At 38.9% G+C, this 22,390-nt stretch overlaps 1 protein-coding gene across 1 annotated transcript in view; it reads left to right on the top strand.

Annotated features, from left to right (window-relative positions):
* The window catches only part of ABCC3 (ATP binding cassette subfamily C member 3), a 61,037-nt gene that overhangs the window by 8,150 nt on the left and 30,497 nt on the right, over positions 1-22,390 (top strand). Inside the window, exons 4-11 of the mRNA XM_015823091.1 lie at positions 3,215-3,340; positions 5,145-5,206; positions 7,126-7,257; positions 9,890-10,108; positions 11,003-11,180; positions 17,042-17,203; positions 18,180-18,272; positions 19,858-20,061. Of these exons, the coding sequence (XP_015678577.1) occupies positions 3,215-3,340; positions 5,145-5,206; positions 7,126-7,257; positions 9,890-10,108; positions 11,003-11,180; positions 17,042-17,203; positions 18,180-18,272; positions 19,858-20,061 (1,176 nt within the window). The remainder of the gene's footprint in view (positions 1-3,214; positions 3,341-5,144; positions 5,207-7,125; positions 7,258-9,889; positions 10,109-11,002; positions 11,181-17,041; positions 17,204-18,179; positions 18,273-19,857; positions 20,062-22,390) is intronic.

Raw genomic sequence — 22,390 nt, 5'->3', positions numbered from 1 at the left:
AATGAAACTCTGGCTGAATCTGGATGTTCTGCTTCGGATACCACGAAGCCTCCTCCCAGAAGGTAACAAGGAAAACAGGTCGTGAAGAGGATGTGTAGTGTCCCAGATAATCTTACGGACCCTGCTCAAGCAGCGCTTCTGTGCTATGTCCTGGATGGGAGGGAGGGAACTGCCAATGATCTTTTCGGCCATTCTCACCTCTCTCTGCACCGCCTTCCTGTCTGAAGCAGTGATGCTTCCAAACCAGACTGTGATGCTGTATGACAGGATGCTCTCGATTGTCCCCCTGTAGAAAGTGGTCAGGACAGGGGAAGGAAGATGTGCTTTTCTCATGCGGCGCAGAAAATGCAGGTGCTGCTGTGCCCGCTTCACCAGTTTCTCACTGTTGAGCGAGGTATGTGTAATTCCCATACCATTGGCAGTGGTATGGGAATTACACATGGCAAAAACAAGAGATTCTTCTTCCTAGGGTCATTAAAGGAAAGTCATTTTGAAGCTTAAATAGCTAGAAATCTTTGAGAATGATTAAACCATGGAGGGAGAGCTGCTCGTGATATGCTTTTCAAAACATTGCACTAATCTGAATTGGTCTCTCCACACGTCATCCTTAGTGAAGCGTGCAAACCAGCATTTGCATTTCCTGCATCAGATGAGGAGAGCACATCTTTCTCCTTCTGTCCTGGCCACATTTTACAGAGGCACGATTGAGAGCATTTTAACAAACTGCATCAATGTCTGGTTTGGTGGCAGCAGTGCCTCAGTCCATACAGAGAATGGTTAGGACAGCCGAGAAGATCATAGGAAGCTCGCTTCCTGGTATTCAGGATGCTGCTTATAAACCCATGTGCTTAGAGCTCAAAGCATTATTAGAGACGGGTGGGATTCAGCCAGTTCGTACCACTTCGGCAGAACCGGTAGCTAATTTTTTGTTGCCCAGGCCCAGAATGGACTTCCGGAAGGGGCATCCACACAGAGAACTGGTTGTTCACATATTTGAATCCAGTTTACGGTCTGTTTCTGTTGCTCCCCTCTGGGAGGAGATTTTGAAGTATTTCTAGCAGGACTACCCGATTCTGTAATAGCTTTGTTCCCTATGCCATCCGCCTGGTAAACTCACAAGATTCGTTTTTCTCGCCATGTACATGTATACATAACCCGAACTAGACTGTGTTGTTTCTCTGTGTCATATAATGTATGTGGGTATATGCATATTTATTTTATTTATTTATTTATTTATGTCATATTTATGTGGTGTATATCAGAGGTGGTGACCCTTTGAGAGCTGTATGCAATGAAATTTCATTTTAATGTATGCCGATTAGCGTACATTCAAAGTGACAATAAAAATTATTATTCTATTCTGTTATTCTATTCTAATGCAACAGAGTTGTGAGAAGAAGCTTCTGGCCAAATGCTTGGGGGGAAAAAAAACTCTGATTGCTGGGAGATTTCCTTAGAAAGGGCATTTCCATGCAGAGTGGGTGTTCTGCTGCAGCTGCCTACTGTATTTGATACAACCGTAATAATGGGTATAAAGTTCAAGTGTAGGGACATGGGAAATCACATATCTCATGGGAGTCCATCTATAAATATTTAATCATTCATCCTTATTTAATACACAATCTTCTATCACTCATTGTCTATTAACTGGAAGAAACTCAAAAGTAAATAAAAGTAGTCCTCAAGTTACAATGGTAATCGGGACCGGAATTTCCATTGCTAAGCAATGTGGTCATAGGTTTGTGACCATATCACTCAGCCACAGCAATCCTGGCACTCTCTGTTGCCATTGTTAACCAAATCCTTCCAGTTGTTAGGTAAGGACCCACTCCCAGCTTGCTCTCTCACAGCCCTAAGCCTTGGTAAGTGAAGGGATTGCCTCCTCTTCAACTCCCCCCTCCATCAACCTCCCCAATGGTATCCTTTGGGCTGGCTTGCACTCCACTGCCTCTTCCAGCCTGGTCACTCTGCACTCTGCTGGCCCTGCCATTGTACCAGCCTTGCCACCTTATGCTTGCTGGCCCTGTGGGCCCTGCTGCTCACAGCTGTCTTTAACCTCTATCTGCCTCTGCTGACGAATTGCACCTGGTCTGAGCCTAGGCAAGGCAATTGCTGGCTGTGCTGGGCCTTCTTCCTGAGACTGAGCCTGCCATTCTCCAAATCACACTGGCTGTCCTCAGGATGCTTCAGAAAGGCCTCAGAAACTTTCTAAAGACTTTCCAAAGCAGTGCGAGAATGGCCCATACTCTTTGGAGAATGGCGGGTGTGGCCTTCTCACAAGGTTTCAGAAGCCTCAGAAGTCTTCCAAAGCTTCACGAGAATGGAAAAACTGTGCAAGCAGCCTTGAGAAGAAGGCCTGGCATGGCAGCAGCTGACTTGCATACGGCCAAGCCAGGCGTGCCTCTTAAAGAGCAGGAGAAATACAGCGAAGGTCAGCTAAGGCTGGCAGGGACAGCAAGAGAAGGCGCGAGGGTGGCAGGGCTGGCAGAGTTGCATGGCCAGTGGGACGCAGGGTGATGGTGGCCACTGGGCTTTGCACTGTGCCAATGTGGTGGCACTTCTTGGTGGCACCAGCAGCACCAGGGATGAAGTAGAGGAGCTGGGGATGGTGGCAGCCAGCTGAGATTGCCAAAGGCCTGGGCCACTACTTCAGATTCATCACCCCCATGGTGCCAAGGAAGACAACTATGCAAGAGCCAAAAGGGCAGAATTGTGGTTGATGGAGTGGGGAGATAGGCGGGTGTGGAGAAAATGAAGCACCCCTCCAGTTATAATTGAGGATGAATGCCAAGCATCTGATTTTGGTCATCTGACTGTGAGGGTACTGTAATGGCCATAATTTTTGGACCAGGCATAAGTACCATTTATTCAGCACTACTGTAACCTTGAATGGTCACTGAACAAATGTTATAACTCGAGGAGTGCCTGTAATCCAAAAGACAGACTCTTCCTTTCTGTTTTGCAAATCTCTTTACTCATGACATAGGACGTTAGCATGCCAAATCAGGATAGTCATGTTTTACCTTTCATGGTGTTATTCACCATCTTAATGAAATTCACCTATTAATTGTTTTAGGGTAACATGCTATTGTTATAGTTACCTTCATTCTCATTGTTGCCTCTGAGATACAATTTCAATATACATTGAGAGTGCAACATTATATTAGTTTTTTATGTTACTTCTCCCTTGCTGACTACCTCTGTCTCTTTTTAGGACCAAATGGAAGGCAGATTTAGGATTATCATATTTTATATCTACTTTGCACTGATCCTTATTGAATTTATTCTTTCGTGTTTCAACGAAAAGCCTCCCTTCTTCTCTCCTGTGAATTTAGACCCGGTAAGTAAATTTTTGTTATTCTCACTAGATTTTCATGAATGCTGAATAGTTGGTTTGTTCTGGGCCTTCTTTAGCCTGCCATTCTCCATATCGCATGGGATGTTCTCATCATGCTTCAGAAGGCCAGTTTTGTTTTCCTGAGGTGCTCATCAAAACCCATTTTCTCTCCCAACTTTGTATGGGTTGCATCTTACACTAATTTGGGAGACGGCAGCCTATGATCCTGGCTGCACTTCTTGCTTTTGAAACCTTAATTTTGTAGCTGCTGGATTTGCTATAAAACTTAGCGCCACGGTTTCCTGCTGTTTTTAAGTGAAAAATATATGATGACTGTGCTGTGTAAATTCTAGAATAGATTAAAACGCATTTATAAAAACAAAGAACCACTACCAAATGTCCTCCAAATAGAAGAGAGGAAAAAACAGAGCATGACAGGGTTTCCATGAATTTTATGTTCTCCCCTGCTGTAAGTCATTGCCTGATAATGTGACTTCATTCTCTGTTCTTCAAAACTGTGAAATGAAGCCTCTGGCTGCCAAAAGATCACACGCCTGGTTGCAGTTTATTGCTCTGTTTCTAGCCAGTATTAGAGTGAAGTTTGCCTCTCAGCAATCACTAATGAGAAGCCCCATATAATAAAACTCACAACTTTTATTGTCCTTTGACTATCAATAACCAACCATTGACCATTCAGATGCAAGAAAGGAATGAGGAGGGAGGCCAGAACTAGCTGACAGCTCATTCTGAAGACAGAAGGCAGGTTGTAGAGATTGACTATCTTCATTTTTATGAGCTTTCTGTGAAGATAGGGTCTGCATCTAATTAAAGATGGATTAATTTCGCTGCAATGCTCCTTGCCCAAAAAAGAAAAAAAAAGAAAAACAGGGAAACTGAAGTAGGAGTTTGCATGGTTGACCTAGCAGTGAGCATGTTAAGTTTCTGCAGAAAGGATAATTAGCAAAAAAAAAGGTAAATGGAAGAGCATCTGTGCAGTTTGTTTGCAGAAATCTTATCCTTGTTTAATGAGATTTACTTCAAACCATATAAAATCCCCAGGGCAGAATGTTGACTTGGAGAACAAAGAGCTAATCCATTTTGGTTCAAGAGGACTTCTACTCACCCATGAGGAATTTCCTTTCCCTTTCTCCGTATTATATGTTTTTACATTTTTCCCCAAGGGATTTTCCATTTCTTGGGAGCAGGTTTTGAAAGCACAGGGACTCACAGAGGACAGAGAATCCGATCCATCCTCAGGGTCCATTTGCTGGTAGTTAGACTTCATGAGATATAATTTAGAAAGCAGCAATAGTCTAGTATATTTTATAGCTCCCCTTTGAATTGTGTATGGGTGTGGAAAATATTGGGCTAATCAAACCTTATTTGCATATTCCCTAAAAAGCCATGCAAGGACTAAGAGCAGAATGTTTTATTTTACTTTGTACCTCCTGGCCCTAATAAAGTCTTCTGGAAGCTGGTCAGAGAATTTCCTTATCCTCAGATACAAGACTCTTCTGGGTTTCCTAAGACAGGCATACCGGTAATAGAACTAGACTCTTTGTTTTGGGTGGTTGTTAGTAGAAGTTGTGACTTGGAATCCAACCACTGCACTGAACCACTGCTCAGGGATTCTGGGGGAGGGAACCAGAAGTTGGAGATGAACCCTTCATTTCATACATAGATTCTCTTCATACATATTTACATTCAACTTATTTTGAAGGTGTAATGTGATCTTTCACTGCAATTTTAGCTAAAAAAAATAACTTTTTGTTTGTTTTGCTCTTAATGTCTCCAAAATTGTTCATAGAATCCCTGTCCAGAATTAAATTCTGGTTTTCTTTCAAGGATAACATTTTGGTGGTTCACAAGGTAAGCATGGTTTTTCACATTTTATTGTGCTCCTTTGATATTACTGGAGAAGAGCCAGTTGAAAAGCTGTCCTTTGTGTTCTTGGTGATTCAGCTACCTTCCTATACAGAAGTACCATTTTGCATGCCATTCATTTACAGTTCATGCCCTTTCCTCTTTTGCTAGAAGTTATATGTTGGTAGGGTAGAGGTGGGAGGCAGTTTAGTGTAGTGGCCAATGCACCAGGCTGAAAGCCAGGATTGTGTGAGTTCTAGTTCTGCCTTAGGCACGAAGCCAGCTAGGTGACCTTGAACCAGTCCCTCTCAGCCCTAGGGGAAAAAAAGGCAAGGACAAACCACTTCTGAAAAACCTTACCAAGAAACCTGCAGGGATTTATCCAGGCAGTCACCAGGAGTCAACCACCAAGCACTTCACCCTCCCCCCTCCAAAAAAACCCCAGCTAGTGATAGAAATTTAGATTATAATTGTAGGCATGCTTACTTGGAATGAAGTTCCACTGAAATAAATAGGATTAATTGTCAGGCTAACACGGATGAGATTACATTTTTATTAATAATTTGACAGTCAAAGAAGATTGCTTTTTCAGAACTGTAAAACTGTAAATTATAAGTTTAGGCGCAATGAGTTCCAATCTCACATATTCCAATGAATTGAAATGTAAGAATACTGAGTTTTACCACAAAGAACTCCCACTGCAATGGAATGAAAGTTCAGGTTGTATTTCCTGTTGGAATCACGTTTTATAGAGCTTTTAAATTATTTTTAATATGCCACTAGAAGGAAACATAAATCTTGTATAAAATGATGAATCACATCTCTGTTAATCTTTCTCTCCAAAAAAATATTTTAAAGACCCAATTATTTGCCTGGTGACTTTCAGCCAGCCAGTGTTTCTTTACCTGGCATATCTCACAACTCTGGTATGAAGGTGGGAGAAATTCTGTGCCTGGTCTCTTTGGCTTCTTTAGGGAAAGGAATGGTAATGAATATAACAGTCTGTATTTGTGTTTGTGTGATTTGCTGCACTAGCATGAGGCTAAAACAAAAGATCAAATGGGTTATTTAAAGCCAACAATATTAAAACTGGCAACCTTTAAACCAGTTCTTCAGTTTCAAACACAAAGGTGCAACCTGGATTTCTATTACTTTGCTATAGAACCTCTGATTAAAGAAAAATCAAATACATTCACTCTTTTTGCAATCAGCTGCATTGCTATGGGAGGAGAAGAGGAGAAGAGGGAGTAAAACCAACAGTAATATAAACATTAGTCCTATTCTCAGTGCTTTTTTTGTTTTTAAAAAAAAAAAGGTGCCGGAACTCACACACGTCATACAACCCGCCTTGCCTACCCTACAAGGTTCCATCCAAAAAAGGTGCCGGAACTCCGTTCTGGGCGTTCTATGAGAAAAAAAGCCCTGCCTATTTTTATTTCCATGGTGGATGGGAGAGAGGGATTAAGAGACCGGAGAATTTGCAGTCAAGATTAGTCACTACCTTTAGATTAGTCTTAAAAGCCCTCTAAAAGGCCCTAACTTATAAAAAATTACATACACAAACACACTAAAAGAAAAAAGCAGCCGCATCACCTGCAGAGTTCATATAGCACATGGGCCTTCTCATTATAGTACTGTGTACACAGAGACAAGTAGGATAACATTCGAAGGCATCTCTGTGAGCCATGCAAGAGATAAACCGCTTTAGCATTTTGAAGAGAGGAGCTTTGCTCTTGTTAATGTGCATCGTGGAATAGTTCTTTTAAATGCTTTGCCTGCTCTGTAGGTTGCCCTTGGAGTAGTGGAGAGAGAAATTAAGATAAATGCCTGCTGTCAGTGGAGGTATTTGCCCATTTAATGTACAAAAAGGTTGTTTGCCCAGACTGACTCAGAGTTATTAATGTGCTTTTGTTACTGTTGTCTAGTTTGGTAATACAAGGCTATAAGAAGCCTCTTGAAGACAAAGATTTATGGTCTCTGAATGCGGATGATAAATCTGAAGTGATCGTCCAGAAGCTTCAGAAAGAGTGGGATAAACAAAAACAACGTGGGAAATTGTAAGTTGGCTTTGTTTTTGTTTTTTGTTTTTTAAAAAAAAGTCTTTCTGTACTTCTGCTTTTAATGAATAAAATGCAGGGCATTTGTATATGGTAGCCTAAGCCACCTGTCACCATGTGGCTCCCAACGTGCTGTGGGTTGACAGCAGGATTGGACTGCTGCTCAGTTCATACTAGGGCCAGTGCAGGTTATTCCCCTGCTTTTGGTCCTTCCCATCTATGCAGGGAAATTGAGCATTGTTAGATGGTAATGGAATGCGCAAGCCTCCCTGGGCCTGCCTTTTCCATTAAGGGTTTGGTCCCATCTCACTAGTCCCCAGTGTTTGCTTTCTTTCGTGGATACCCTCCCCCACCTTCCTGCATTTGCCCATCTTAACTTTATGCACTCCCCTTATTTACCCTTTTTATTTCATTTTTTTATTTTTTTTTTAATGGCTCGTTCCATTGAAGAAACTATTATTATACTTCCTGGAGTGTTTGCTCTTTTCAATTTCCTCAGAGGTAGCAGTTCTGCATTGTGGAATTTGATACAGTTTGATAGAAGAATGTCTTTATAAACCGCAGAGCTAAGGGAGAAATACTGTGCACAGCATAAGGACTCCTTGAAAGAGCAGATCGTACGCCACAATAATCCATATATTTTAAAGTACAGACTCTGAATCCTGAAAGTATTGTGCACATTAATTTACTAGATATATTTGCTTTTCTGCATAATTTAGATCACTTTTCCTATTTGTAGGAGATGCAAAGAATTACATACTTTTAAAAAATGACTTCTAGAACTTCTTATCCAACTGCATTATACTTTATCAGATTTTATCTTGTATTAAAGATTTTATCTTCTACAAACTCTCGTACTTTTACTTTGTGTGGCAAATTGGAGAGAAAATGGATTTTCTCAGCAAAATCATTGAAACAGAACTATTCATAGAATGGTTTGAGGATGCCAAATGCAATTCTGCATTGAGCTAAATTATGCATGCTGGTTAAGGAATGTTGAAGGGTCCACATATCTTAAAGTTACCGAGTTAAAGTTACCAAGTATGAAAAACACTGAGCTAAATGAACAAAATCTGGATTTTCAAGCTGGGTTTTCTTTTGTTTTTACATTTATGAAAGTTTGGGAGGATTTAAGGGTCAAAATAGGTGCCTTATACCTATGCAAAGTACCATTTCATCCCTTACATTTCTGCCAATGTAATCCTAAAAGGTGACTCTCATGATAATTGTGGCCATGCCCTTCGTTGATAGTCGCCAGGCTGAATTATCCCCCAGCCCTGCAATCTGTAAAAGCATCTTAACATCACATCTTGTCAAAAAGAAAGTTAGAAAATCAGGGAATTATCATCTAAATTTCCACAGAGATGGGAACTTTCTCCACTGTAAGAGATCACACTTGAAAACAAACTTTTTTCAGCCTCTAGGGGACTAAAGAGGTGTGATGCCATCACCAGAGGAGCAGCCTTAGAATTTTTGCTTCTTTTGAAGAAGTTTCAAAAGATGGCACTAAAATCTGTGCATTAAGGTTACTAGGTACACAAAATACCTATTTTATTTTTATCAAGAAAATTAAAAAAAATGCCATATAAACTCCTGATTTGCAGCTAAATTTTAAGAGAATTACCATGGGGCTATAATGCTTAATGAAGAAGGAGGATGAGACTGCAGCTTGTCTAGTTAGCACCTGGAACTGTCACTGCATAACCTTTGAAAAGTTATTTCAGTATAGCAAATACAAAAAACAAGGATACAGTTGGTACTGAGATTGAGGCTTCTGGATTGGTTGGATATGGAATAGATAACGGGCTGGTTTTCTTTACCTTATCACCAGAATAAGAGGAAATTTTTCAGGATTTTTTCTGTCAAATTTTCTTTTCTTTTCTTTTCAATATTCAACTTTTCTGACCTTCTCCAAGAGATTGACATTTTAGAATCCAAGCCTATGCTATGCTTTTGCCTGTCCACTTTATTGATGGGGTAAAAAAAATAACACCAAAGGTAAATTCTGTGCTTATCAAGATGAAACAAAGGCTTTGAGGAATAGAAGCCACTATCTGCATGAATGTTGCAAAGAGGTTGCAAGAGAAATGACTTTTTCTGTTTCCAAAAAGAAAGACAGTGTTTGGCAAGCATACACACCAAGTCTGAGAATAAAATGGCCTATCTGTGAACGCTAGTAATGCAGCAAATCTTCACAGCCAATGTCTCACCTGATGCCATAAAAATGAATGTGCTTTGCTTTAAAAATGCCATGAGACTTCTGAAGGTATAAAATTTGAGCTAGTCAGATTTATTTTATGGCATTTTGCAGTGATAATTTCACAAAACAGAAACTCTTTTGCCAAGTTTTTCCCAAGCACACCTCTTCCAGTAACACTGGAATAACATTATTAAAGTGAAACTGTTTTGAACACAATCAATTGGGGGGGTTTTTTTGGTTTTTTTTAGGAGCAAACACCTTTTCATTTCTGGACAGTAAAAGTGTGGCTCCTGTTGTGCCATAGTAATGTTGTTGTTATTACAGCTGTTCCAAAGCTACATTTGCACACTGCTTGTCCTGCTGTTCAAGTTTCTTATTTGTAACAGGTGTCTTCTTTTCAAGTGAGTGAAATAATGTGTTTCTTTGTCTTAGGAAACACGACGTATCCTATACAAAGGACTCTAACCAGGAGATGAATCACGTGGATGAAAGTCCAGGAGAAACAGAACTCATGTTAAATATTCCCACTAAGCAGAAAAAGCCTTCCTTTCTCAAGGCCTTACTCAGATCTTTTGGCCCTTATTTTTTAATTGGCTCCTTCTTCAAAGTGATCCAAGATCTGTTGTCTTTTGTCAATCCCCAGTTGTTAAGGTGAGCTCCATTTTCAACCTTAGTTCTCCCGGGCAAGAGAATTTCCACACTCTTTTTAGATTATACATTAGTACAGCGTTCTGCAGTTATTTGGGAAATCTGGGAACATGATCCCTCAGACATGGGGGGAAGGAGGCCAAATTGGAGAAGATTACTTGTGAATAAAAATGATGGATTGAATGGAATATATGGAGGTTTCCCCTCTAGGCCTGCTAATAACATCAGTAGATGACATAATATTCCTCTTGTCCCATGTTTCTAATTCACAGTTAGACTTGCTCAGATTCAAAACGCATTTTCTAAGGGGAAATCAATTCTGCTTAGAATTGTTTTTCAGATTCCCAAGTGTAAGTTGTCAAGTGTAAAACTTACAGATGTGCATACTTTGCTGCAGGTGCTATATTACGAAGCTGTAATTTGCTTCAGTTCTCAGCATCTGCACCCTCCATATTAGTCCAATGAAATATACTTTTGCTATTTTCATACACTGAGATGGACAATCTGTGGCCCTTCAAGTATTGCCACACTGCAGATTTCTGCAACTCTCGTCAGCACAGCAGAGAAGTGAGGGATTTTGAAAATTGAATATTTGCCAATTGAACAATATTTCAAGGATCATAGCTTTGCCTATCTCTGCTTCATAAATGCATGCCTTTTTCACTTTAAACATTTTAATGGAAAACAAATGCAACATTACAAAATAACTAAAGTGTTTGAGGTTATATTTGGCCATAATTTAGACCCATGAATAAAGCTTGACTCTCTCACAGAGGGATAGTTTGGGGGCTACTCTACCAACGGCCTAAAAGGAAGTGGTGTTTTGCTGTGCCCCATTAATCTTTTTATTTTCTCCTCCCTGTGTTGTCTGTTTATTTCAATCTTCTTTTTAAACAGCATGTTAATTAGCTTTGTGAAGAATAAAGATGCTCCCTTGTGGTGGGGATACCTGATTGCGGCATTGATGTTTTTCTGTGCTGTGCTGCAGACAATAATCCTTCACCACCATTTCCAGTACTGCTTCATTACTGGAATGAGGCTGAGAACTGGCATCATAGGGATGATCTACAGAAAGGTAAGAGCAAGTGTGTATCCTAGCATACCATGAAAAAACACAGACAGCCTAGAGCCCAGAGACCTTTGGGTTGTGTTTTCTCTCCAAGTAAGAAAGAGTACACTAGAACTATTGGCTGTAGATCAAATATTTATCTCTGTGTGTCTATATGCTCTCGCAGAGTCTGAAGTGGTTTAATATTTAGTTGATTTTCTTGCTGTATGTACAGTCAACAAATGGCAAATGAGTGTTGGATAACACTCTCAACAGACTATTGCTGCTTTTTGATAAATTAATAAGTCAGCCCTAGAGCTAGTTTGCCAAATTAGAGCAATTTTTGGATTTTTAAAGTGTGTGTGTGATATTCAGCCATCTATTACTGCAGCTCTGTTCTGTTTCAAAATGCTCTTCCATCTACCAGCTGCTGCTTAGTACAGAAAAGTATCAAGTAAGGAAGAGCTAATTATGTTATTAATGTTAGCTATTCTTTGGCCTGATATTAATTGCAAATAATTTAAAGATCCATTGTTCACCAAATGCTGATACATCAAAATCTGCAAATGGTATGCGCCATTATAAAAAGTAATGGAAATAATTAGATTAGGCAGAACAAAGTTTATAATAATAAAATTGTTTATAAAATGTGTTTTGAACAATAGTGACAAAGTAGTCCTCTCCCCAAAAAGGTTTATAATCTTCTGTTCTAGGCATGAAAAAAGAAGAAAATTGGAGATGAGTCCCAAGATGCATTCAGTTTAATTACATAAATTCAGTCTTAATTTCAATGGGAAATGGCTTTGTAAGATTGGCCTTGGAAAAGGCTTTGAGGCAAGTTTTTTGAAGGAAAAACTTTTCTTCAAGTTGTAGAATAAAAAGAAAAGGAGATATTTGCAGAGGTTTTAGCAGAGAGTAGAAGGTTTTGTATAGCCAAGCATAGAAAATTGAAAAACTCTCCATGCTTTGCAGGTATAGATTGAATCTGGGAGCAGAGAGCTATAAATGCACCAACCTTGGCATGCAGGACAAGGCCAGGAAGACTTTAAAACTAAAGACAAACCATTTTGTGCAGGATTTATATAGAGACAAGCTAGTAGTACTATAGCTTACCCAGGTAGAATGATGAGATGAATAACTTAGGCAGCAAGATTCTGGATAGAGATGGATGGACAATAGGGAGTGAGTGCCTCAGGTGCAACCAAAAGGAAAACTAAATATAAGATGATATATGAGGCTATTTTGCTTCTGCCATTTCTAATTCTAAACACTCTGGTCTGGTCTGCTCCATGGTTTAGTACAGTGTTTCTCTACCTTAGCAGCTTGAAGCCAGCTTTGCTGGATTAGGATCTCTGGGAGTTGGAAGTCCACACATCTTTTAAGTTATTTTGAAATGCATTCCATGCCTACATGAATTTCTCCTGATGTAGCATATTCTCTGTTACTCAAGATTCCTTAATCTATCTCTCAACTGTGGTCTCTGAACTAGTGACATCACTTCAGTAAAGGGGACAACTCCAGAACTCTGTTCTCTCTTGATTTCCTTGATTTTGACATGCTCCTTGACTTATCTTTTCATCTTCTTGATCTAATTATCTTGTTTTGATTGACTGGTATTCTAAAAGCAATCCAGCCAGGCTGCTTTTCTATAACCTCCTGATAAAAGGCTTATGGTGGACCCTCACTTCAGGTCAGATGGAAGTAATGCCTAACACAACACTACTACTGGATGGGCACACAACAGAATCATGACCCAAAGATGGGGGTCTTGCCAGTCATTGGTTGCACTCTTTTCCATCGCCATATCCATGTGCCAGCATCATAGCATGGTGGTATATAAACCTATATGCCTTTGATAGTTTCAGTCAGATAATTAGAGCAATTTAACCATGTTCGTTATTGTTTTACATTATTTTTTTGCATATTATCAATATTGCTGTTGATGCTGCTTTTGAACTATGCTTCCAACTGCTAACTTTACCACCTGATTTCCATGTTTGTAAGATACCAAATCATTTGCAAGGTTAGGATGTGCATGTCTTCCCAATGATTAACACTGTATAATGCATCCATTGTTTGAGGTGAAGGAAATTTTCCTTGCATATTAATATAACTTTTTTAAAAAATATAATTTTTATTGATAAATTTTTGACAAGATGAAAACAATACAAATATTAGAAAAGAAACAAGGAAAATGAGAAGGGAAAGGAGGAAGGAAAAGGAAAAAGAAAAGGAAAAGAAAAGGGAAATGGAAAGGGAAGGGAAGGGACTTCTGATCTTCTTCACAGCAGTTATAAATGCATTTATACTTTACCCTTTCTTTCTAAGGTTACATCATAATTTCCTTCTTTTCATAAAAGCTACTCTTTCTAATCTTCAAACTCATAAATCACTAGTTAATTTTTCTCTTTTTTCAACAAAAAGACCATAAGGGGTTTCCAATCACTGATAAGTGTAGTTGTTGATCTTTCTTTAATCTAATAAATTAATTTTGCCATCTCTGCTATTTCTGTCAACTTTAGTAACTATTCCTTCATTGTAGGTGTTTCAGAATCTTTCCATTTTTGTGCAGAAAATAGTCTCGTAATCAGTAACCAGTAATCATGATAAAAGTGGCTCTTTTCTAATTGGTTTCCATTAATCCCAGCAAGAAAAAATTCTGCTGATCTTTAGAATTCTTTGCTTCTGTACTCAGAAATTTCTGGCTTTTTTTATAAGTCCACCCAGCATGATAAAATAACCCTTGATCTTGTCCATATTTCCAGGATAAATTTGAACAACTTTTATAAATTCTAAACGATTTTTCTGGAGTCATATACTAGCACAGGGGTGGGCAACCTTAGCTCTTTTATGACTCGTGGACTTCAACTCCCAGAATTCCTGAGCCAGCATGGCTCAGCTTGGAAACCTCTCCCTTTCCCCTCAGCGTGGCTGGCTCAGGAATTCTGGGAGTTGAAGTCCGTGAGTCATAAAAGAGCCAAGGTTGCCTACCCCTGTGCTAGCAGAACATCATTTTTTTAAAAAAGTCTTTTAAATTATAACATCATGTAAATTTCAATCTTTTACTCACGTATTTTCCTACTGTATATTTTCCCACTCTTCATCAGCACATTATGTCCAAAATTCTTAGCCCATTTTATTATAGTCTTGTTCTTCTTTCACTAGATTTCAGTAACAGTCAACTTCAAATTCCGTCTTCTGATGCTCAATTCTAAATTGCCTGTTATCTTACCGTAAATCTTTTCCTTAATTGTGCATACAAAAACCATTTAAAACTAAATCCCTCTGCAACCAGTTGTTCTTTTGATTTCATCTTATATTCTCAATGTTCTTGCTCTAACAATTCTTGATAAGCTAACTTTTTCTTTACCTACTGTTTCTTTCCTATAAAATGCTTTTATCTATTCTATCTATTTCAAATTGTATATCTGCAAGTTAAATAAAACTTTGGCAATTGAAAATCACTCTTAAACAACTAGTCAGCCCCTCATGAATAAGTGAGCAATGCATGTTTGTAATGAGATTTGACATCAGCACATATTCTAAACTACATTTATACTGTATATGCATGAAGTTCTTAGTAGCCTTGCCACAGCTGCTTCTGAAAACTTCATAAATGATTCTCCTTTGAGTAAAACCATTTTATTATACAGATTTTTGCATGTTTCCCCTTCATTTATTCAGAGGTTTTGCATCTCCCCCATTCAATTATTCATGTTTGCATGTTCCCCAAGCTATTTGTATAACTAAGACCGTATTTTAGATAAGTGGGCTTATGTTTGTATATACAAATGAATGACTAATGCAGGAGAGAAGCTGTTTTTTTCATGATTATTCTAGAGAACGCTGCCAGATAGTTCTTAAGTCATAATACTGGCTAGAGTGAAAGGGCTTAAGTTTATGCATTCAGATGAATAACTGATGTGGGAGAGAATCTTTACTGTGAACAACATTTTCCAAGTAGCTATAAGCCGCAGATCAGTGGACATTGGATGTATTTGGAATATCATATTTTAGGGACCAATAAGTAGAGTGATCATTATTTTATAATTTCTTTATTTTTACTTATTTTATATCTGCCTTTATTATTTTTATAAATAATTCAAGACAGCAAACATATCTAATATTGCTTGCTCCTCCTATTCACCCCACAACAATACAATGTGAGGTGGATTGGGCTGTAAGAGAGTGACTGGCCCAAGGTCACCAAGCTGGCTTTCATGGCTAAGGCAGGTCTAGAACTCACAGTCTCCCAGTTTCTAGCCTGGTACCTTAACCCACTAGACCAAATGGCTCCCTTATTGTGAAAGTCATTATATTACCCACCAATAAGAAAATGATACATTTCAAACATTATCACTATTAGATTTATATCTTTTTTTTTTTGTCAGATGCTCAAGGCAGCATATATGTCATTGCCTGTTGCAATTTTACTGCCTAATTCCATCCTGGGAAATAATTTGAACTGAGTGAGAGATGACCAAACCAAAGACACTCAATGAGCTTTAATAGCTAAAGGCAGATTGAGCCGAAATTTCTCCATCCTAATCCAGTATCTTCAATGCTATGACGCATTGTTTCTCATATTTATATATTGTATCTCAGGAGTTCATGCAACAACTCTATATGGCAAACACTGTTCTTTTGTTATTACAGCTGAGGAGATGGAGGCAATTATTTCACCAGATGTAGTGCAGGTAACTAAGAGACTTTTAAGGATAGCCTAGCCCTAGATAAAACTGAAGAAAGTTTCTCAAAAGATTGTGAATGAAAACCATCTGTGCAAGTCAGTGAAAAAAATGTCTACCGATATCCCCTTAAGCCATGTTGCAGAAAATGCACTTCTTCATGGGTGAGGGTAAAAACATATAGTTAAAATCTTTTCCTAAAGATTTGTATTATAGAATTCTTTGTATTATAGAATTCTTTGTCTGAAATACACTCTTTCTGAGGAGCAGACTAGCATTCCAAAAGCATGCAAGTGTGAGTAGATAAATTTGGTGGGAAGGTAACAGCATTCTGTGTGCCTCAGCATATAGTCATGCTGGCAACATGACCCATGGAAGTGTCTTCCCTTGGCTAAGAAACAAAGATGAGTCTAGATAGAGTAAGTCTAGAGTCTCCCTATAGTAGGGCATGACTAGACAGGGGGAAACTTTTATCTTTTTTTTTAGATGAAACAAAGATTATTAATACCTTATTAATCGTTTACCACGTCGGCCAATTGCTCCTAAAACAAATTTCTGTTTTCTTTCTGATTCTTCTAATTCAAAAGCTAAATCACCCAACGGACTACATTTCAAAACCAGTAACTGGAATATGGCAAAGAAGAAGAAAGAATTGAGGGGGGGGGAAAAGGGATTTTAAAAAGATAAACTGGGTTTGGTTTACATTTATTTAAAAATAAATTAGGCAATGAATATGATTATTTCCACCAAATTTAATAATCTTTCCCTTTGTTACATTAAAAATTACAATATGTTGAAAAAATTTTGAATGCTCTGAGGACCACATCCAAGTTTTCGGGGGGACTGCTTTGGATTAACATAGTGAAAGATTTTGCTGATGATTGCAGAATATGCAGAATATAGCTGAAAACATACTGAATCGCTGTCCCTATCCTTTGACAGGAAAATTATACGAAAGGCATATAAAGATAGAATGGCTGTGCTATAATAATCAATGAGATGAGGGTCAGTCTGCTGCACAAGTTGGAGGGTCAACATAGAGAGAAAGCCAGATTCAAAGCCATGAAGTTCACTGGATAAGCCTGGACCAATTATTATTTCTCAGGATTAAACAGTGAAGAAGAGGAACATTTACACCGTCATGAGTCTTTTGGAAGAAGAAGAGAATGCATAATGGAATTCTTCTCCCTGTCTTCTTAGTCTTTAGTCATCACCAACTCAGCAAAGCGCTCTTCCACTGTTGGAGAAATTGTCAACTTGATGTCAGTGGATGCCCAGAGATTCATGGACCTGACTACCTTCCTCAACATGCTGTGGTCTGCACCACTTCAAATCTGCCTTGCTTTATACTTTCTCTGGAAGGTATAGAATTTTTTCTTGGATTTGTTGCTATGTAAAACCATTACGTACGTTAAATCTGACCCTGTACTAGAGAAACTCTAGTAGAGGAAGTCATCTTAATAGATAACTGGTTGCTTCCAGTATAATGCGAAGCATGTGTTTTTGAAACTTTTATTAATAATCAAGTGATTAACTGAGGATACAACAGCCTGTGGAGATTACTAGCAATAGATTTAGGTTTCAAGAGCCGCAACTGGAGTATGAAGGTATGGTAGTGGTGGTGAAAGAGAAATGGTTTTAGGGATGGGGGGGAGGGAGAATTCTTACCTCATTCTTCCTCTTCATTAAAATATTTATACTTTGCTTGTGGTTGACATAAACTCCTATCTGTTTTGTAATAATATTATAAAAGTCCCATGGAAATAAAAACATTCCACTGAAAATCTACTACTGGTGACTGGAAAAACCAGACTACAAAATACAAGTTATACATAACGGGCTAAAAATACACCATTGTTTTGGCACATTCTTGGCACTATTATAATTTCTGGTTTATTCACTACTGTGAAAGTTATCTCAAACAGAAAAACAACTTTCTGGGCACAAGTTCGTTCTGCTGTTATTTCTGTACAGTACCTTGCCTGCCACCAAAGGGTACATTTGTTTGTTGTTATATTTTTAAAAGTGAAAACAGCAACATGTTTCTGTCTAGAGTGCCAATGAAAAGCAGCCAAGGACCCATTTTGAAAAAACACAACAAAAACACCAAGGATTAATATTCCTGTGTATCCTACATTGGCTGGATTGTAGAGGGGGGGGGAATGAAAATCCTTTGTGAGTAGGCAAGAGTGTTCACGACCTTTGCATCCCTTGTTGAAGATCTCCTGATGATTTTAAACCTACAAGTTTTTCTGAAGAGTAGTGAATGATGATTTCCACCATTTTTTTTAATTCAAGTGACCAGAATAATAATGGATGTATTTTACATTATTTAAAGGCTTTAGGGCCTTCTGTGTTGGCTGGAGTGGCTGTGATGGTTCTACTCATCCCACTGAATGGTGTGATTGCTATGAAAACCAGAGCATTCCAGGTAGGTGTATGCCCACAGTGAAGCTCTGTCCATGAATGAATCTCTTATTTAAAAAAAAAAAGAGAGTACAATTGCTTTCATACTGGTCAGTAGAGCAACATGCCTTCATCATGGAGAGCTTGTCCATACATCTGCTTTCATGGTTTTAGATCTGGGCTTTTCCTTGACTTTGGTCTGTGAGTGGCTTTTCACTTGTCTGATAACGAATTAAGTTGTACTTAACTATGCACTTGGTTATTTCCTGCTTTGCATACAGTTGGTTTGCCATACCTTTCTTCAGGATATTTTTCAATTTCTCAGTCTAGCCCAGGGGTAGGCAATCTCGGCTCTTTTATGACTCATGGACTTCAACTCCCAGAATTCCTGAGCCAGCATAGCTGGCTCAGGAATTCTGGGAGTTGAAGTCCATGAGTCATAAAAGAGCCGAGGTTGCCTACCCCTGGGCTAGCCAATAGTCCTAGGATTTCCTGGTGATTTGCACAATTTTTCAAGATCAGATGAAGTACAGTCTTAAAGCAATAAAACCAATATAATATTTCTATGTAAAAGCTCTGTCTTCTTTTCAAGGTTTATTGGATTAAAATGATTAGCATACATCCGAAAAGGGGAATGAATCAAACAAACATTTCCACCAAGGCAATTTCATAAACTAGAATTGTTAAAGTGGTCAGAGCTAAACAATTGTACCCACCCAGTCCACCTATTCTGTGGACCCAATTGGATGCACAGTGGTAACTAATTGAGTACATAAATTGAATACAATACTTCGGGTCGAAAATGGAGAATTGATCTTATAAATAAAAAATATTTAAAAGCTAATTTTCAATTAAACTGAATTTCAATTTTAAAAATAAATTTAAAATGTAAATCTTAACTTTTTCTTACATAGTAATTTGACCATAATAAGTAAGTTCATATATATGTGCAAATCTGTAAAGAGAATCCATACTTTTGGCAGTTATAGTGAGTTAAAAAGTTATCTGTGTCAGGAAAGATGCAATTTGATTATATCTCAAATATTAATATTTATAGTCTATAATATATAATATGTGATTTTTCACTACTGTCTGGCAGATACATAAAACTGTATCAGTGACAACCTTCATTTAAATCATTTTTTTCTCCCTTGTTAATTCAAATCTGAGATTTAAATTGTTTCGATTTAAGTCAGTCTATCCTGCCAAGGACTGCAAAGTACATGTTTTGTCACCAAGATGCCCATTTAGAGTGTCCATAAAAAAGAAATATTTAAACTCTTGTAGAAGAGTATAAAACTTTTGTACTGGAAAGACTGAATGACTTACTGTGCCTGACCTATCCAGCTGTGGTCCTCTCCTATGAAAAGTACAAATTTTACTTCCTTTCCCTCTATAGAAATTTTCATTTTTCTGGTAACCAACCCAGCTGCTTCCAACACTAGGCAAAAATGCCATGCTTGCACAGAACCAGAGGTCATATTTTTAAAGTACCAGTTCCTTCTTCAAGATTCTTTTCTGTCTTGATTTTATGGAAATCTCTCCGTAAGAAGCACAGGACACACAGGTATAAAAGGCACCGGCTAATGATATTCTTTACATTCACCTAGGTAGAACAGATGAAGTACAAAGATGCCCGCATTAAGCTAATGAATGAAATTCTAAGTGGCATAAAAGTACTCAAGCTCTATGCTTGGGAGCCATCCTTTGCAGAAAAAGTACTAGAGATTCGGAAGAATGAACTTCGGGTTTTGAAGAAATCTGCCTATTTAAATTCTATATCAACCTTTGCGTGGATCAGTGCACCATTTCTGGTAAGTCTTGTAGGAACAGCTATTTTTGTGGCTTCCCAAGTACGTGGAAGGTCAGCTTTAGAAAGGGTTGCTTAGATGGGTCTCAGATAACTCGCCATGGCCACCTCACTGCAGGACAACTCTCCACGGCCCACTTGCCCACGGGACAACTCGCCGTAGAGCAATTCAAATCTGTATTAATCATTTCATTCAGTTACTTTTATTATTGGTGACCCTGTTTTCGTCAACATTATTTTAACTCTTCTTATTTCTGGATTGGCTTTTCTTTATTTTATTATTACTGGCCATGGTTCTAATTGAAATTAATTTAATATTTGTTGAATTGTCCTGTGGCAAGTCGTCCCACAGCGAGTTGACCCCCAGTCCATGCTTGGATACTCTTCATGGAAGACAGGGAGTATTTGAAGGTTGATTCCATCTTTGAAGGGACTATGAGAAGGAAATTCCGAGCTATCTAAAACAAATTGCACTTGGACAGAAACAGAAGATGGCTAGACTTAAGAAGACCTCTTGACAGAGCAATCTATCATTTTAGTATTTATAAGATAATCAAAATAAAATAACATAGCTCAGTGATGGCGAACCTTTTAGAGACCGAGTGCCCAAACTGCAATTCAAAACCCACTTATTTATCGCCGGGTGCCAGGTGGGCATGGCCCACTGGGTGTGTGTGGCTCTGGTGGTCATGGCAGATTGGGTGGGTGTGGCCAAGGTGGGCGTGATCACTTTGATGTTGCTCGTGGGGAGGACACCTGTCAGGGCTGAGCAGGGTTGGGGGAGATCCAGGGGGTCTCTGGCAGGTGAGGCGAGGTAAGGCGGGGGTGCCATTGTCACAGGGCAAGGTGAGATGGGCCGGAGCGGCTGCTGCCTGACACCATAGGCCCCTGCACACAGAGGCCAGCGAGCACATGGGTGCTGGGATGCATCTGGCCATGTGGGATCTCAGGGAGTTAGCAGGCAGCTGCCATCTCCGGGGCATGGCACGTGTGCCCACAGAGAGGGCTCTGAGTGCCGCCTCTGGCACGCGTGCCATAGGTTCGCCACCACTGGCATAGCTAATAGACCCCAGATATAATTGTTTAAAAATCCTGGGGAAACTCACAAAGAAAGAGTCCACATTAACCCTGAATAAATTTAGAGTTGGAAGTGAAATAAATGAATTAACAGTAGCCATAGTCTACCTCTTGCAATGGCCAGCCAAATGCTCCCCCAAATCCATACAGGACATGTATTACCTTGCTTGCCTAGTTTTTGTCCCTTGAAGATCCTGGTCAGAAAGAAGCACTTGTATGTTTTAAAGCAAACTGTTGAAAAGTTAGCTAAATGCTAAAAAAAAAATAATTCTGAAATTCACTGTTAATTTACTTTTATTTATTGATTTTATATTTAAACTGGCAAAAATGTTTTTTTTTTCAATTTTTGCCTTTTTTTTGTCTTTACCCTAAATTTGGTGACCAGCTTGTCACCAAATTTCAGTCCCCAGCCGCATCATGAATAATTTAGGTAGCAAATGAGGAAGGATCTTCAGGGGTTGTAGCCAGCTTTTAAGAAGGCATCAGCTTGCTTAGCAGATATAAGTAGAAACTGTAAAGTAGGGGATGTCTGCTGCATCCCACTTGGTGGGATAGAAAAGTTCCACCAATATTATTGAACTCTGAGTCTCTTATTTTGTGGGAGCTGACCACCCCAGCTGCCTATTTTAAGTTTTACTTATCTAGTGAGGAAATTGTAACACAGAAGACCTACTTGGATAAATCATAACAATATTGCCTCACCTTTTTTTCTCCATCTTCTGAATAATTTCTCTAAGTTGATGGCATTCAGAACGGAGGAGTATAGAAGTGAAAATACAAGGAAGAGCATCCTTGTAAAGATGGGCCTTTTGTGCTCATTATTTTGAAGGCTGCAAGGCTCCACAGATACATTTTCTATTGGACCCCAATGGAAAGAAAACATATATTTTTTTCTACTCTGCTCCGTAATGGTTTGGGACCATTATGCGGTCTGCGATCTTTATAGAACATTGAGCGATTGTTATGAATTGCAGCCTCCTAGAGACTGAATCACTTTTATTGCAGACGTACAGGTAGTCCTCAAGTTAACAACAGTTTGTTTAATGATTGTTCAAAGTTACAACAACAATGAAAAGGTGCAGCCACACCCAGACAATGGGCCACGCCCAGACAATGGGTCACACCCACCCGGCACCCGACAATGCATAAGTGGGTTTTGGGTTGCAGTTTGGGCACGCAATCTCTAAAAGGTTCGCCATCACTGCATTATAACATCTCCATGGTCACATGATCAAAATTGAGATGCTTGGCAACTG

Source organism: Protobothrops mucrosquamatus, unplaced genomic scaffold (assembly GCF_001527695.2).
Source record: "Protobothrops mucrosquamatus isolate PMUCROS unplaced genomic scaffold, P.Mucros_1.0 scaffold1765, whole genome shotgun sequence".
NCBI lineage: Eukaryota > Metazoa > Chordata > Lepidosauria > Squamata > Viperidae > Protobothrops > Protobothrops mucrosquamatus.
The sequence above is the reverse complement of the archived record's forward strand: the minus strand, read 5'-3'. Positions and strand labels throughout refer to the sequence as shown.